We start from the raw sequence: 14,161 nt of genomic DNA, 5'->3' as shown, positions 1-14,161 counted from the left end.
AGAAACTGGGCTCTTCTGCTACTTTCTGGTTTCTGCCTCATTCAGGGGTACACATGGTGATGTCACATTTCAAATTGCTCTGAAACAATTAAAGGGCAGGATATTTAAGAGAGAACTGGAATTTACTGGCTATGCCCTCGTTTTCCCCAGGAAACTCCAGCAGAATCTCGAGAGAAAAACCGCCCATGTATCCTTCTGGGATTCTTTGATGACCACGATGTCTGGCACTTCCTTTCAGCGGCTGCCTTGTTTTTCTCCTTCCTGGTGAGACTTTCCTTGCCCAAGTTCTTTCTCCCAGCAGGGTCATATCAGTTCAGTTCATGACTCACCTAAGCTGTCTGTCATAGCACTCTCCGTGCTTAACTAAAAGCATGTTTTGCTTTCCTGCCTTTCTAATGGTTCAGTCACACCATGTGGTGGTGGTCCTTCTGCTAAAAGAACAGGAAAAGGTGACTTCCCCCCACCCCCGCCTTACATCCTCTTTCCATGGCTGGGAAGGCTTAACCTTCATTTGGATTTTGGGGTGGATTTCTACCCCCAGCTGCATAAGTCTGCGTAAACAAGCAAACCACTGCACTCTTGGCTATCCCATGCTTCCATTGTCAAACTCTTACCTGGACTCTGGTACATGATATATCCACAAGTTATGTTATTAATAAAAATATGACACAGGATAGAAAACTACCCCAAATGAATGGGCTCCCTATGGTGGGATAGTTTTTGTTCCATTCCCATTGTAAGTAAATTGGGAGAAAAACCACCCTGGAAATGAATGGAACAAATAATATGTATATACTGCTTTTCAAAAACTGTTTCCAAAGCAGTTCACATAGAGAAATAATAAATAAATAAGGTGGATCCCTATCCCCAAAGAGCTCACAGTTTTAGAAGAAACAAGATAGACACCGGCAACAGTCACTGGAGGTACTGTGCTTATAAGGTAGCAAGAGGTAGCGCACAGGTAGCGAGAGGAGGATGGAAGAAAGGAAGGAATCAGAAAGCCAGCCACAGCAAGTGGGGAAGAATGCCACCACTTTGGCATGCAGTGGTTGGGGGCAGGGATGCAGTAGTAGTTTGACATCCCTGACCTAAGAGAACCGAAATCTTGGCCTGCTAGTCCTGGCTAGCGTGTTTTATGCCAACCACAAAGTGCTGCAGGGACTATGAGCAGCACATTTGGGGGGCCTTCCTACTTTTATGCCACAATGCAGCTGAGATGGTTTGGGAACATCACAAGTAATTTAAGGTTTGATGACAGAGCCACATGACAGGATCGAAGAGTGACTGCTAAGCTGACAATCATTAGAGGTATCTGGATCTTGTTTGTGAAGCATCTGCAGCCTCGTTGTATTCCTGGGTCTGACCTAACAGTTGATGAGCAGCTGTTAGTTTTCTGTCCCTTCTGGCAACACATTCCAAGCAAACCAAAGAAGTACAGTTTGAAAATATGGTGCTGCTGTGATGCAGAAACATACTACCCACTGACAGGAGATGTTGACTTTGGGAAGTAAGCTGGAAGAGGACTGCAACAAAGTCAAGTAGGCCTGCAAATTGTGCAGCAATGTGTACAGCTATGGAGCAACACTTGGGGATGCTTCAGGTGAATTGCCCTTCTACATGCACTCCAAATCATTGTTGTAGCATGTGTAGGGGGGGGGTTCAGATGAGCACCCCTCTCGCACAAATAAAGGATGCTTCAGGAGCGTATTGGCGTATCCGTCTGTGGCATCCGGGCAGGTGTGTTCTTGCCACTGATGTTCTCGCATGTGCCAGGCAATGGTCATCTGAACCTGCCCTCAGAGAATTGTGGTGAGGGATAACTTTCTCCCCAGTGTTTAGCTGGCAGAGACTTTCTTGAGCAAGGGACTGACCTATGTAGAGACTATGAGACGCAATAGCCAGACATACCCCCAGCTATGGAATGGCATTCACAAAGGGAAGCACTGTCATCTGTGTTTGCACAAAAGATGTTGGTGCTGTGTGTAGGCAGGAAGGTTGTGCCCAGGACAGCTGACAAAAAACCAAGCAAAAGATTTGTTGATTGTGGGTAACTGGCCTGTAGAATGCACTTGACCAGCTCCCAGATTGCCTTTAGATCAGTCACAATGTGTCCTTTCAGCTGAAATGCTAAGAACTGAGATGTTGAAGTATGCATACTCATCAGTGTGGGGTTTTAAATGTCCCATTCTCGGTTGTTGAATGCCAGTGACATCTCTACGGGTTTTCTCTCCCGAGAGCTCCAAGGCAGGACAGAACCTGATTTGACAAAGGACACACCTATCAAAGCCTGAGGGGGATAGCCCCGCCCCTCTTCTTTCTGTCCTCAGCAGCTCCAGGCAGCGTTTTTCCTCACTTCTAGCCTTTTTCTACTATTTTTGTCTCGTCCTTTCTTAACTTCTCTTTCCTTGTAGACCTTTCCCTATCTATCTATCTATCTATCTATCTATCTATCCATACATATATATACAAAAACAACAACAACAACAAAGCCCCTGCTATTGCCTTTTTTCTCTCCTCCTCTCCCTTCTTCTTTCACCCCCAGTATTAATGGCTGCCTATCAGCTGCCCGTAGTCTCTGCTGGCGAGCCGCTGGCAGAACTATCGGCCGCCTATCAGCCGCCCGTTGTAGCTGCCTGCTCTGCATCGGTGGCGGCCACTTCCCAGCCTCCCTTGCCACATGCTGCCGGGTCTGCAGAGCATCTCCCACCTTCAGGCCACGGAACGCGAGCTTCTTCTCTCCACTTATGACCAAGATTATTAAGACCATTGGCTTACAATCCAAGGATACCCAGGACTCTGAGTCATCAGCAAAAGGGGGCCTAGTGTTCTCCAGGGCATGGGCCAAGGACATGCTATTGCCCATGCCTGAGTTATTCACGGATGTAGTCAAAGAGGAATGGCTCTTACTGGCCTCAACCTGTAAACCTATGTCCATTGCTAACAAGTTTTATTCTTTTCAAAAGGGGGCTTCAGACATGTTTTTTAAAAACCCAGTACAGAAGCCATGATTGTTCAGCTGGTGTCGGGTTCTCTCGTGCCGAAGGATGGCAAGGCCTCCTTAAGAGACCAGGCAGACAGGAAAGCTGAGCTGGCCTTTAGGCGTGTCCATGATAACTCCTCGTTGGTCACGTGCGCAGCGGCAGCAGCATCTATGGCAGTGCGAGCCTCCTTGCTCCAGGTGGATGACCTGCTCAGCAGTCCACCTTCAGACCCAGTCAAAATGAGGCAGCAATTACTCAAGGTCCAGAAGGCTCAGGCCTTTATGGCTGATGCCACTCTGGATGCCATTAGGGTTTTCAGCATGTGTCTCTGCATCATCGGTTGTGGGCAGGCGCCACCTATGGTTAAACAATTGGCAGGTGAATACAATGTCTAAAATCAATCTGACTGCAGTGTCATATTACTCCACTACACTTTTCGGTGACACAGCCTTGAAGGACATTCATGTGGAGTCCAGAGATAAACGCAAAACAATGCCGTCTTCCACAAAGAAACCAGAGAAGTCACCTTTTCAGAGGCCATTTCATTACAACCAGTTTAACCAGCCCTTTCGTGGATCCCGCCCCTTCCAGGGCAGAGATAGAAACACCAGTAATCAGAGAGGCTTCTGGAACCATCGGCGTTACTCCTTCAAGGGTTCTGCAAATTATAAGCAACCCGCCACGCAGTCCAAACAATCCCAATCACAATAATGATGGGAAGCCTACCTGGCTTGGAGGACATTTGTCCAGCTTCCTCCACACGTGGGAATCAACATTGGACAACTGGGTATTAAAGGTCATCCATCATGGCTACAAGATAGAATTTGTCACTCCTCTCTCCTACAGGTTCCTGCCAACGCCAAGATTAGGGGCATTCGCAAAACATTCAGAGATGATCCAAGCAATTCAACACCTGCTCGATATCAGAGCAGTGGAGCTGGTTCTGATTCCTCAGGAGGGAGGAGGGATCTATTCTATATTGTTCACCGTGCCCAAGGAGGACAGATCCAAAAGAGCTGTGTTGGATTCGAAGTTCCTGAACAGATGGGTTCGGCGAGAGCACTTTTGCATGGAGACTCTAAGATCAGTTTCAGAGGTCCTACACCATCTGGATCTTCTATCCTCCATAGATTTAAAAGAAGCGTACTTGCATGTCCCCATCCATCTGGACAGCAGAAAGTTTCTTCGATTCAAGTATGCAGGCTAGCATTTTCAGTATGTTGCATTGCCATTCAGTCTCTCCTCTGCCCCCCGCGTATTCACAAAAGTTCTGGCACCATTGGTGGCACACCTCCGACTGCGGGGGTGGGTGGGGGCGGGGCTGCAGGTTTTCTCATTTTTGGATGATCTGCTTTTTCAGTCACACACCCTGCAAGAAGCACAATTGGACCTTGAATGGACCATTTTGACCCTGGACCTTCACAGTTTCCTCGTGAACCAGGAGAAAAGTCAGTTAACACCGTCCTACAAGATTTGCCATCTAGGAGTAATCTTAAATACGGAAGCAGACAGCCTCACTTTACCTCTGGATCGACTACACACTCTCCAGTCAGAGATCAGGCTCGTCCGCTCAGCGTTTTGGCGAGGCTGCTTGGATTGATGGTAGCCATTCTGGACTCAGTACAATGGGTGCGTTTCCATCTCCGCAACCTACAGTGGTTTCTGCTGCCACATCAAACATCCATTGCAAGGAAGAGGAAGCTGCTCACCATATCAGATCACCTCTGCCAATTGCTTCACTGGTGGTTGGTTCCTGACAATCTTCTACGGGGCAAACAGTTCCTGGACCCTCCCAGGATCATCCTAACGACAGATGCCAGGGACAGGGGCTTGGGGGTCCACTCTCTCAATCTTTCCGTTCAAGATCTGTGGTCTCCCCAAGAAAGGGCACACAATATAAACTGGCGAGAACTTTGTGCCATCCGTCTACCCCTGATGGCCTTCCACTCGACACTGTGCACCACTCATGTGTTAGTAAAGACCAACAACACAACAGCCAAGGTCTATGTGAACAAACAAGGAGGGACTCGGTCCAGGTCTCTTCACCAAGAGGCCGGGCTTCTCCTATCATGGGCAGAGAAGAATCTGGGGTCCATAATAGCTCATCATGTCAAAGGGGAATTGAACGTAGTGGCGGACTGGCTAAGCCGAGCCAACATCTGCCTGGGGGAGTGGTCTCCAAGAGTCTTCGCACAGATTACAGAGGGTATGGGGATTCCAGTGATGGAACTTTTCGCAGCCCCAGAGAATGCGAAGCTGCTTATGTTCATGTCCAGATTCCCGTGAAAAGGTGCAGCAGCCGTAGGTGCTCTGTCAAGCCCGTGGCCGAAGGGTCTCCTATACGCATTCCCTCCAACCCCTCTTCTAACCAGAGTATTGCAAAGGGTACGTCTGTTGCGGGCCAACGTTCTGCTTGTTGCCCCATTCTGGCCCAGGAGGCTGTGGTTTCCAGAGCTTCTTCATCTAACAACTGAGCCTCCCTGGAAGTTGCTCCGGACCACGATCTTCTCTCTCAAGGCCCATTCATCACCCGAACACGTGTTGGTTACGGCTTGCCATTTGGAGACTGAGTGGCACTTGCTGAGCCAACACAGGTACTCTGGGGGAGTGCTAAAGACCATGCTATCATCGCGCAGAGCTTCTACTGAAAGAATCTATCAGTATACATGGAGGACTTTTTTGCGTTGGATGGCCCATCACTCTGTTCCTAGGGGAGCTGCAAATTTACACCTCCTGCAGGAGAGTCTAGAGAAGGGATTACGACCTAATACTCTTAATAGACAAGTGGCGTCCTTGGCCTCTCTAATTTCCGGTGGGTCTACACAGATTTCCCAGTCTCACCCACATTTGCAAAGATTTTTGAGAGGTGCCTCCTTGTTATCTCCGCCAACTGTTCACAGGTTTCCCATGTGGGATTTACATACTGTTCTCAGAGCTCTTCAGTTTTCCGCTTTTGAACCTCTTGCAACTATTCTCATTTGAATTGTATCGTTCAAGTTGGCCTTCCTTGTTGCAGTCACATCCGCCAGGCATATTTCTGAACCCTAAAAGATGCTGCCAGACTAATCCTGTTTGTACGCCCTAAAGTTTCATCAACCTTTCACCTGTCGCAGGACATTTTTCTTCCCTCCTTCTGCCCTCATCTGTCTCATCCCAGAGAACAACAGTGGCACAAACTGGATGTCCGGCGCTGCCTTAAGGCTTATATCAAGTGGTCAGCTTCCTTCAGAGTGTTGGAGGCTATGTTCATCTCATTCCATCCATTTTCTGTTGGGACAGCTGTCTCATCTGCAACTATTGCAAAGTGGATAAGGGCTTGTATAGCCATGGCCTACGAAGCCCAGCAACTTAGGTCACCTACTCACATCCTCGCACATTCAGCATAGGCTGCGGCAACCTCGGTGGCCTTCTCCACCAATGCTTCCGGTGATGAAATATGCAGAGCAGCTACTTGGGCTTCTCCTTCCACTCTTATGAGGCACTATATTGATGACTATGCCTCAGCCCAGGCCTCCTTTGGTAGGGGGTTTTGCAGCAGGTTCTTCCTCAGCAGTAGGCCAGAGCGCTCCCACTCTAGTTGGCCAGCTGTGGTACTTCCCATAGAGATGTCCCCTGCATTCAGCAACTGAGAACGGAGCATTGGTTTGCTTACCGTGAAAGCTTCTTCTGGTTGCTGAGGCCAGGGACATCTCAGCCCACCCGGTTTTCCACAATCTGGCCTGCTTCTGATGAATTCTGTTCCTTCCTATCCCTGTGTCCTTACTAGACTTGTTGGATGTAGTGGGTCCATGTGTTCTGCTCCTTACTAGATCTGTGGGATGTAGCTGGTCTATGTGTCCTTTTGCTGTCTTGGCCCGAAAGAACTGGGGTGGGGTTATTCCCGTCAGGCTCAGGTAGGCATGTCCTTTTCTTTTGTCCAATCAGATTCTGTCCTGCCTTGGAGCTTTCAGGAGGGATAACCCGTAGAGATGTCCCTGGCCTCAGCAACCAGAAGCCTTCACAATAAGTGAACCAATGCTCCATTTTTCTTTGCTAACAGTTTACATTTTCTGCACGGCATGCATGGTACAGGATGCCATGCTTCGGATGTTGGGGTCACTGCTGCACTCCCTAAAATGGATGTGGGGTTATGACATGGGTGGGAAGAGGAGATCGGATTTAACCCTTTGCCCTGCCACAGTCCGATCCAGATTGCTCCCCTCCCACAATTGCTGTTGCCTTGGCATAAATGGGAGCTTCTCTCCTGGTGCAAACAGCAGGGAGAGGGCAATCCAACTCAAGACCAGGGCAGTGGCAAAGGCTCAAATCACTCACACCATTGTCCTACCCCCCACACCCCATGGCTCATATTTATGGAAGAAAAATTATGCATTCCAGGGCAATTTGTGTTATTAAAGGGAACGTGTTCTTTGGCTGTGAGAATGGGGTGGCGATGCTACTTCCTCCTTGGGGGCTCTGTGTACAGTGAGAGGCTGAGGCTCACTGGAGGTGGGATTAGTATCTAATTCAGAAGTATTTCTCCTCCCTCCCTTGTTTGCACACCTTGCACATTTCCCCCTTGGTTAGGGTGGCTGAGACATCCTTCACCATTTTCTTATTAACCCATTTTGTTCACCTCTCTTATTAATACTACAGTGAAACTCTCAATGAAGAGCCTCCCCTCCAATGACTGAAGCGGGGGGGGGGATGGGAAGGGTGGATGTGGAACCACTTCCTTTTTACGCTGAGGGAGTATAGGAGACGGGTCATGCTTGGGCTGGAATGTACTCTGGTTCTGCATTTAAGATGACTGCCACCTCTTAGGAAGAGAGCTGGACTTGTGGGAGCAAGCATGACCTGTCCTCTTTGCTAATCAGGGTCCATCCTGGTTGCATATGAATGGGAGACAACACGTGTGAGCACTGTAAGATATTCCCCTCAGGGGATGGAGCCGCTCTGGGAAGTGCATCTGCATGCTTGCATGCAGAAGGCTCCAAGCTCCGTCCCAGGCATCTCCAAGACAGAGAGGTTCCTGCCTGGAACCTTGGAGAAGCTGCTGCCAGTCTGTGTAGACAATACTGAGCTAGACGGACCAGTGGTCTGACTCAATATGTTGCAGCTTCCTATGTTTCTATCTAAGGGGGGTAGAATTCTCAAAGCTTCCTAAGCATGAACTAGCATCTCTGCTGTCAGATCCACTGCAGGACACCTTGGATGGTGAATCATAGAGTTGAGAGAGGTTTTCTAGTCCAGTCCCCTGTACAGCAGGAAGCTGCTGCAGCTTACCTGACAGATGGCCATTCGGCCCCTGTTTGAAAACCTGCAGAAAAGAAGAGCTTATCACTACATGAGGCAGACTGTTCCACTGCTGAATAGAACAGCTGTTAGAATTAGGGTCAGTGGCCAGCAAATGCTTTGGTAAAAGGAGTGCCCGAAACTGAATGTGGGGGTCCTCAACTCAGATGGGGCATTGAGTTCCTGACTGCAAACCTGTGAGAAGATAAAGGACAAATTTGTATAGAGCAGCTATTTAAAAGGAAAATTTAAAAGATAATACCTCAATCTTTACTTTCTTGTTCTAGGTCCTGCTCACTCTGGATGATGATTTGGATTCTGTACCGAGAGACAAGATCCCTGTCTTCTGAGTCATGGGATGAGGACAAGAATGATTTTTGATGCTGCTCATCCAGCTAGTGTTGCCAGCCAACGCAGTTGGTGAAAACAAACTTATCAGTACACAGAGCACAAAACACAGAAACTGGTTTTCAACGGTTTCATACACTGCTGGCATATGGGGAGGTTATTCTAACAAACAAGAGAAGAGAGCTGAAATAAGAGAGCTTCTCTTTGTCACTCAGACTGAATACCAGAATTCGGTATCTCTAGCATGGATGATAACTCTTGGTGCTTTGCAGTTTCTCTCCAGTTACTTTCCAGGAATCTTGCAAGGGACATAAGATTTCTATGTGCCCTATTTTGGAAAATGGCCGTGGAACTTATAACTGCTTCAATTAGACTGAGTCGGTGAAATTTTTTTATCTGGCAACTCTCCTAAAGCTTGGTGAATTGCACTGTTGTTTCATAAAATGCTTCACATAAGTATCTTGGACTCAATGCTTGATGAAAATGGCAGATTCCTACCAGTAAAGGTTAGAGTCAGTGGTCAACTATTTACCTTTTTTAATGGGCCAAACTCAGACAATTCTGACTTTTATTTCTCACATTTGTAAGTACGGTTGTGATAATATTTCCCTTACAGGAGCTTTCAATGAGATTTCAATGACATGCTGAACCCTGTCCTGGACAGAAATATTAATAGATTAGCTAGATGAAATTTTGGGTTAATTATAATGTTGGATCTTGGCATTTATAATATTTGGAGACTGCTCAACCCAAGGGACTGTGAATTATACATACATATCTCTGGTCCATCAGAAGTTCTCTGGGCTACATTGCTTCCTGATAATATTACCTTGAACTCCAAAATAGGTACAATTTTTCTCTTGTTCCATGCCCTAGTGATCCTTGATATTGCCCTGCCAATCTCAGCAGCATTGTCACAATGGTGTCTAAATAACTCTCTTCTGAAATACCAAGCCGTTTCAGAAAAAAATAAAAGCCCATATTAGTGACTTTCTGGCTAATAATGCTGTCAGTGAAGTCTCATCACTAGTGCTATGGGATTTGCTAAAAGCAGAGATGAAGGAAGTAATTTATCATGCAGTTCATAAAAAGAAAGCCCATATTAGTCAATAGACAAGAACAATCTCTATAATCAATTATGGGCAATCTCCAAACCCTGATAAATACACTAAGCTACTTAAACTTTAGTATGAAGTTAATCTCTTGCATTCCAAACAGGTGGATTTTATCATTTCCTGTATTAAACAGGAGTACTGAAAAAGTATTCAGCACTCCGGTCATTACCAAGTCAGAAGGCGACAGGAATTGATGGAATAGCTACAGAAATATGGCAGGCAACAGAAGAAGAATCAGTCATGGCTCTAACCAAACTCTGCCAGCAAATTTGGAGAACGACACAGTGGCCAACAGATTGGAAGAGGTCAATCTACATACCTATACCAAAGAAAGGAGACTGAACAGATTGCGCAAACCACCGCACAATATCCTTAATTTCACATGCTAGCAAAATAATGCTCAGGATCATCCAACACAGATCAGAGCCCTACATGGAAAGGGAAATGCCAGATGCTCAAGCTGGTTTCAGAAAAGGCCAAGGAACAAGAGACATCATTGCTCAGCAGGGTGGATGGACTCGATTACGACAGCAATGAATGCACCACTGAAAGACCTTAAAGGCCAAGTATGTGGTCGCTAAGAGTCAACACCGACTTGACAGCACTTAATCAATCAATCAATCACTGGAAAAGTGGAGCAAGAGCCAGTAAGCTTCTGAAGCATACATTAAAATGAATGAAGAACAGAAATCGTATTGCCTCTCTTAATGATAAGGCAGAAAGGATATGGAACAACCAGATGAAAATTAATGAATTATTTTGAGGCTTCTATTCATAACTGATCCAAATAACTTGTTTCTGTTAAAACCTAATGGATTTAACAGGACTACTTAGAAACAACTCTGGATATAAAGTCAATTGGTTAAAAACTGAAGCCATGTCCGCAGGTTCACCTATTGCTGATTCTTCCTAAGTAAATTTGGACTTCAGTGGGGGCAAGACAATGAGGCTGTCCTCATGAGCAGCCTAGCCTGGACTAGGCTGCTCATGTGTAATGCTGGGATCTGCACGGATCCTGATGCTCCTGCCAACCAAACCTTACTTTGCTCAGAGCACTTGGCCTAGAGCACCCATCTGACGGGCGAATTGCCCGATGTACACACGCTGCATTGTAGGATTCCCAGAAGCCAGGACACATCGCCCAGCCACTGGATCTGGGTGCAGCTTGGTGCAGTGAGGATTGTCTGGGAGCACAGTCTGCACTGAGCACCATTTTTGCTGTCGTCTGTGGGGTGTTTTGAACCCCTTCCCTCCACCTGCACGGCCACCCAGTTGTGTGAATACCCTTTATATTTAACATAGGTATTCTTATACCCAAAAGTATTCAGAATGTGGTTTCTATGAACTTTGATCCACTAATAAGATGGAGTTAGACCTAAAAAGGTGGAAGAAATTAAATTGGACTCTGTGAGGAAGTATCAACATGATTAAATCCAGTCATCCCACATATCTGTTTAATATTCCCCAGTTGTACTTTAATATGATAGCTCAATTGCTGCGTTGGTTTTTTTTATGGTGGGAAGCAAAGAGACTTAGAATTTCTTACAAAAATCTACAACTCCCAATTAAAAAAGGAGATTGTAACTTGCCAAAACTGAGGATGTTCTCTCAGGCATTTCTCAGATGACTTTGGTCATTAAACTCTGTCATATTCAACAAAAAATAGTTCTAAGGGCATACTGGTCTCCCTGTAAGATTTCAGTCATTAGGGGGAACAACTTCTGGTGCATGTTGACCCAGGGCAAAGGTGACCCAGGGCAAATTTGATGCATAACAGCACTGTAAAGTGATTCAGTAAACAGTACAAAGATAATTGACTTTATACTTCAGCTAAACCTCAAAGCACCATACAAGTTGATAGTTTTTGGCTTGTTGCATCCCCCATCCCCACCTCCACTTTGATCTCTTAGAGGGCCAGAAACAATGGGTTATTAGCCCTTTATTAATAGACAAAAGGCCTATTCTTAATTGTGGAAAGCAAATACAGCCCCAGATATAGATGACTGGCTGAATGAGATGAAGGCTCTGGCTGCTAGAGAAAAAACATTTAGGGAAACAGACAAGCTAAGCAAATCTTACATTTGGAAAGCTTTCGTTAAACTCTTCTCACACTGACTTAAATATGGGACTGTGCTACCTAAGACTTGGGTTTGGTCCAAGCTTCAAAGGTGGTGGTGTATTTTGGTTTAGTTTTGCCCTTTTCTTTCCTCCATCTTTTTGATGGGAGAGGGGGGATGTGGCAGGTGGGTTTATGGGTCCCCCCCGTTTTTGGTTATGTAATCTCACTGAAACTGTTCATTAATACAAAAACAAAAGAGCAAAAACCCTTCTTCCATTGCAACGGTGGTCAGTCTGAATTATCTCTTGCACTGAAAAAGGAAGTAGGGGCATATTTTCCACGTATGCTGTGCTTTAGGATTCTTCAGCCAAATGTGCATTGTAAGATACTATCCTTTTTCACTACCAGTACCCCACTGTTTGATTTGTCCACATTTGTTTACAAGGAACTAACCCTTTTGTTTCTCCACAAGATTTGAAGACCCCCCCGCCCCCACCATTACTTGGGAACTAATGGAGGACAAGAAACCATTTGATGTAGTTATTTTTATACTGAGATTCTCACTCAGAGAGCTGCACATGCATGCACGCACACACACATGCTCCACATGAAAAGAATCTATATATATATATTTCTCTAAGGTGTACCTGTCGCTAATCCCATGTGTGGCAGCTCTCGCGAGAGTTCGCAAGCAAGCTTCCGGCAGGGGGACAGGAAAGCGGTGCTGCTGGTGGACAGGATTGTGGGTGAGGCAGGAAACAAAACAGCAGGGATGGGGGGGGGGGTGAGGAGAAACCAGTGGCTGACGGGCAAAGGAAATGGTGGTGGGTGGGCAAAGGAAACGGTGGCAGGGAGAACTAGAGGTGCAGATGCTCTGCGCCCGGCCCAACTAGTTCTTTAAATAATCTGAAAAGCACAGCTCCTCTTCTGGGCGGAGGGGCACACCTGAAGAAGTCCTTTCCCACTTCTGAAAAAGACTTCTTGATAATGCACATGCTGTTTTCTCACCTGGAACATCTCTCCCTTCAGTCTCTCTGCATATATCATGACCCCTAAAAAGATTTTTTTTAAATGCATAACTTCAATTAAAAGCCCCTTTTAATGGAAGTTATGAGTTTCACCCCTTTTTATTGAAGTATGAGTTTCACTTCTCAAAGGACTCAGTGCAATGCATCAGGACTCGGTGCAATGAAAGTATGCTTCAGTGTCACTTGCCAGTATTGGTGATCTACAGCTGTTGAGACTGCTGTTCCTGAAGCTCATGAATCCCTTTTTCAGAGATTTGCCTTTCATTATGGGACACTTGTGGGGAACAAGTGAGCTCTACCAGAATGGGTACTTGCTTTCCTGTTGTTCTCCTGATAAGGCAGACGGGAAGGATGGAATTGTTTCTGTGTTCTTACCAAACATGGAAACATAACTTTGTTTGGAAACAAAATCATTGTATGAAGCAGGCATTGTGCACATATTGTGTCCTGCTTTGCTACATTTTATGAATAAAAAGATGTCATGTGGTCTCTGTAGTAATTATTCTTTCAAATGTACGTCACTTGAACTTGTAAAAGTAGTTGGCCACTCTACCTTTGAGCCTTCTAGCATCAGTCAACACAACTTTAATTGGCCTGTTTGTTTTTCTGGGTGAAAGTATATGAGTATTGGATTTTGCATTGACTTGTTTCACAGTTGTCACCAGGTCAAATATTACTGATTTGCAGGTATTTAAATGAACTCCTTCTGAGAACACAAAACAAAGTTCCTCCCACCTTATAGCACCAACTATAGTGGGGGGAAACCTCCACTGTTATTGTAGAATCATAGCCAGCTGGTCCATCCTGCTCAATGCAGGAAATTTAGAGCGAACACATTCCCAAGCAGCCTCTGTTTGAAGGTGTCCTCTGTTCAAGGTCTAGTTGAAGATCTTTGCTCTCTATGCAAGCTTTTCATATAATTTGGAAGTGTGCTGTCAAAACCAACGAGATGAACAACAGAAACAACTCTAAAGTCCTGCATTTAGGCAAGAAAAATCAAATGCACAAGTACAGGATAGGGGAGACCTGACTTTACAGGTGGAATGAACATGTACGTATGGAAGGAACCTAGGTGTCCAGATCATGCAGTGTCATCTTTCCACTCTACAGTATTTTGCACTGGTCAGATCTCACTTGGAATACTGGCTGACATACTGCACCAGGAAATGTGGGCGATTGGACCACTGGACTGTGCTGCTGTGTCTGTGAAAACCACGCCAACTATGTTGCTGCTGTTCCACTCCATTGTAAATTTTCACAAACACAGTTGTGTGATGCCAATGGGAAATAATGGCTGCCATGCAACTATGTTTGTGCACCTTTATGATGAAGTGGAACAACCCTGTTCCCACAGAC

The 14,161-nt window shown here is 45.9% G+C and overlaps 1 protein-coding gene across 6 annotated transcripts in view; it reads left to right on the top strand.

The window, feature by feature from the left end:
- SIDT1 (SID1 transmembrane family member 1) overlaps positions 1 to 13,292 on the top strand; it is a 129,017-nt gene extending 115,725 nt beyond the window's left edge. For all 6 annotated transcript variants that reach the window (XM_053297750.1, XM_053297744.1, XM_053297743.1 and 3 more), the window contains 2 exons: positions 151 to 264; positions 8,543 to 13,292. In XM_053297750.1, the coding sequence (XP_053153725.1) occupies positions 151 to 264; positions 8,543 to 8,605 (177 nt within the window). In that variant the 3' untranslated portion in view covers positions 8,606 to 13,292. The remainder of the gene's footprint in view (positions 1 to 150; positions 265 to 8,542) is intronic.
- The last annotated feature ends 869 nt before the right edge of the window (positions 13,293 to 14,161 follow it).

This window comes from Hemicordylus capensis, chromosome 2 (assembly GCF_027244095.1).
Source record: "Hemicordylus capensis ecotype Gifberg chromosome 2, rHemCap1.1.pri, whole genome shotgun sequence".
Lineage (NCBI taxonomy): Eukaryota > Metazoa > Chordata > Lepidosauria > Squamata > Cordylidae > Hemicordylus > Hemicordylus capensis.
The sequence above is the reverse complement of the archived record's forward strand: the minus strand, read 5'-3'. Positions and strand labels throughout refer to the sequence as shown.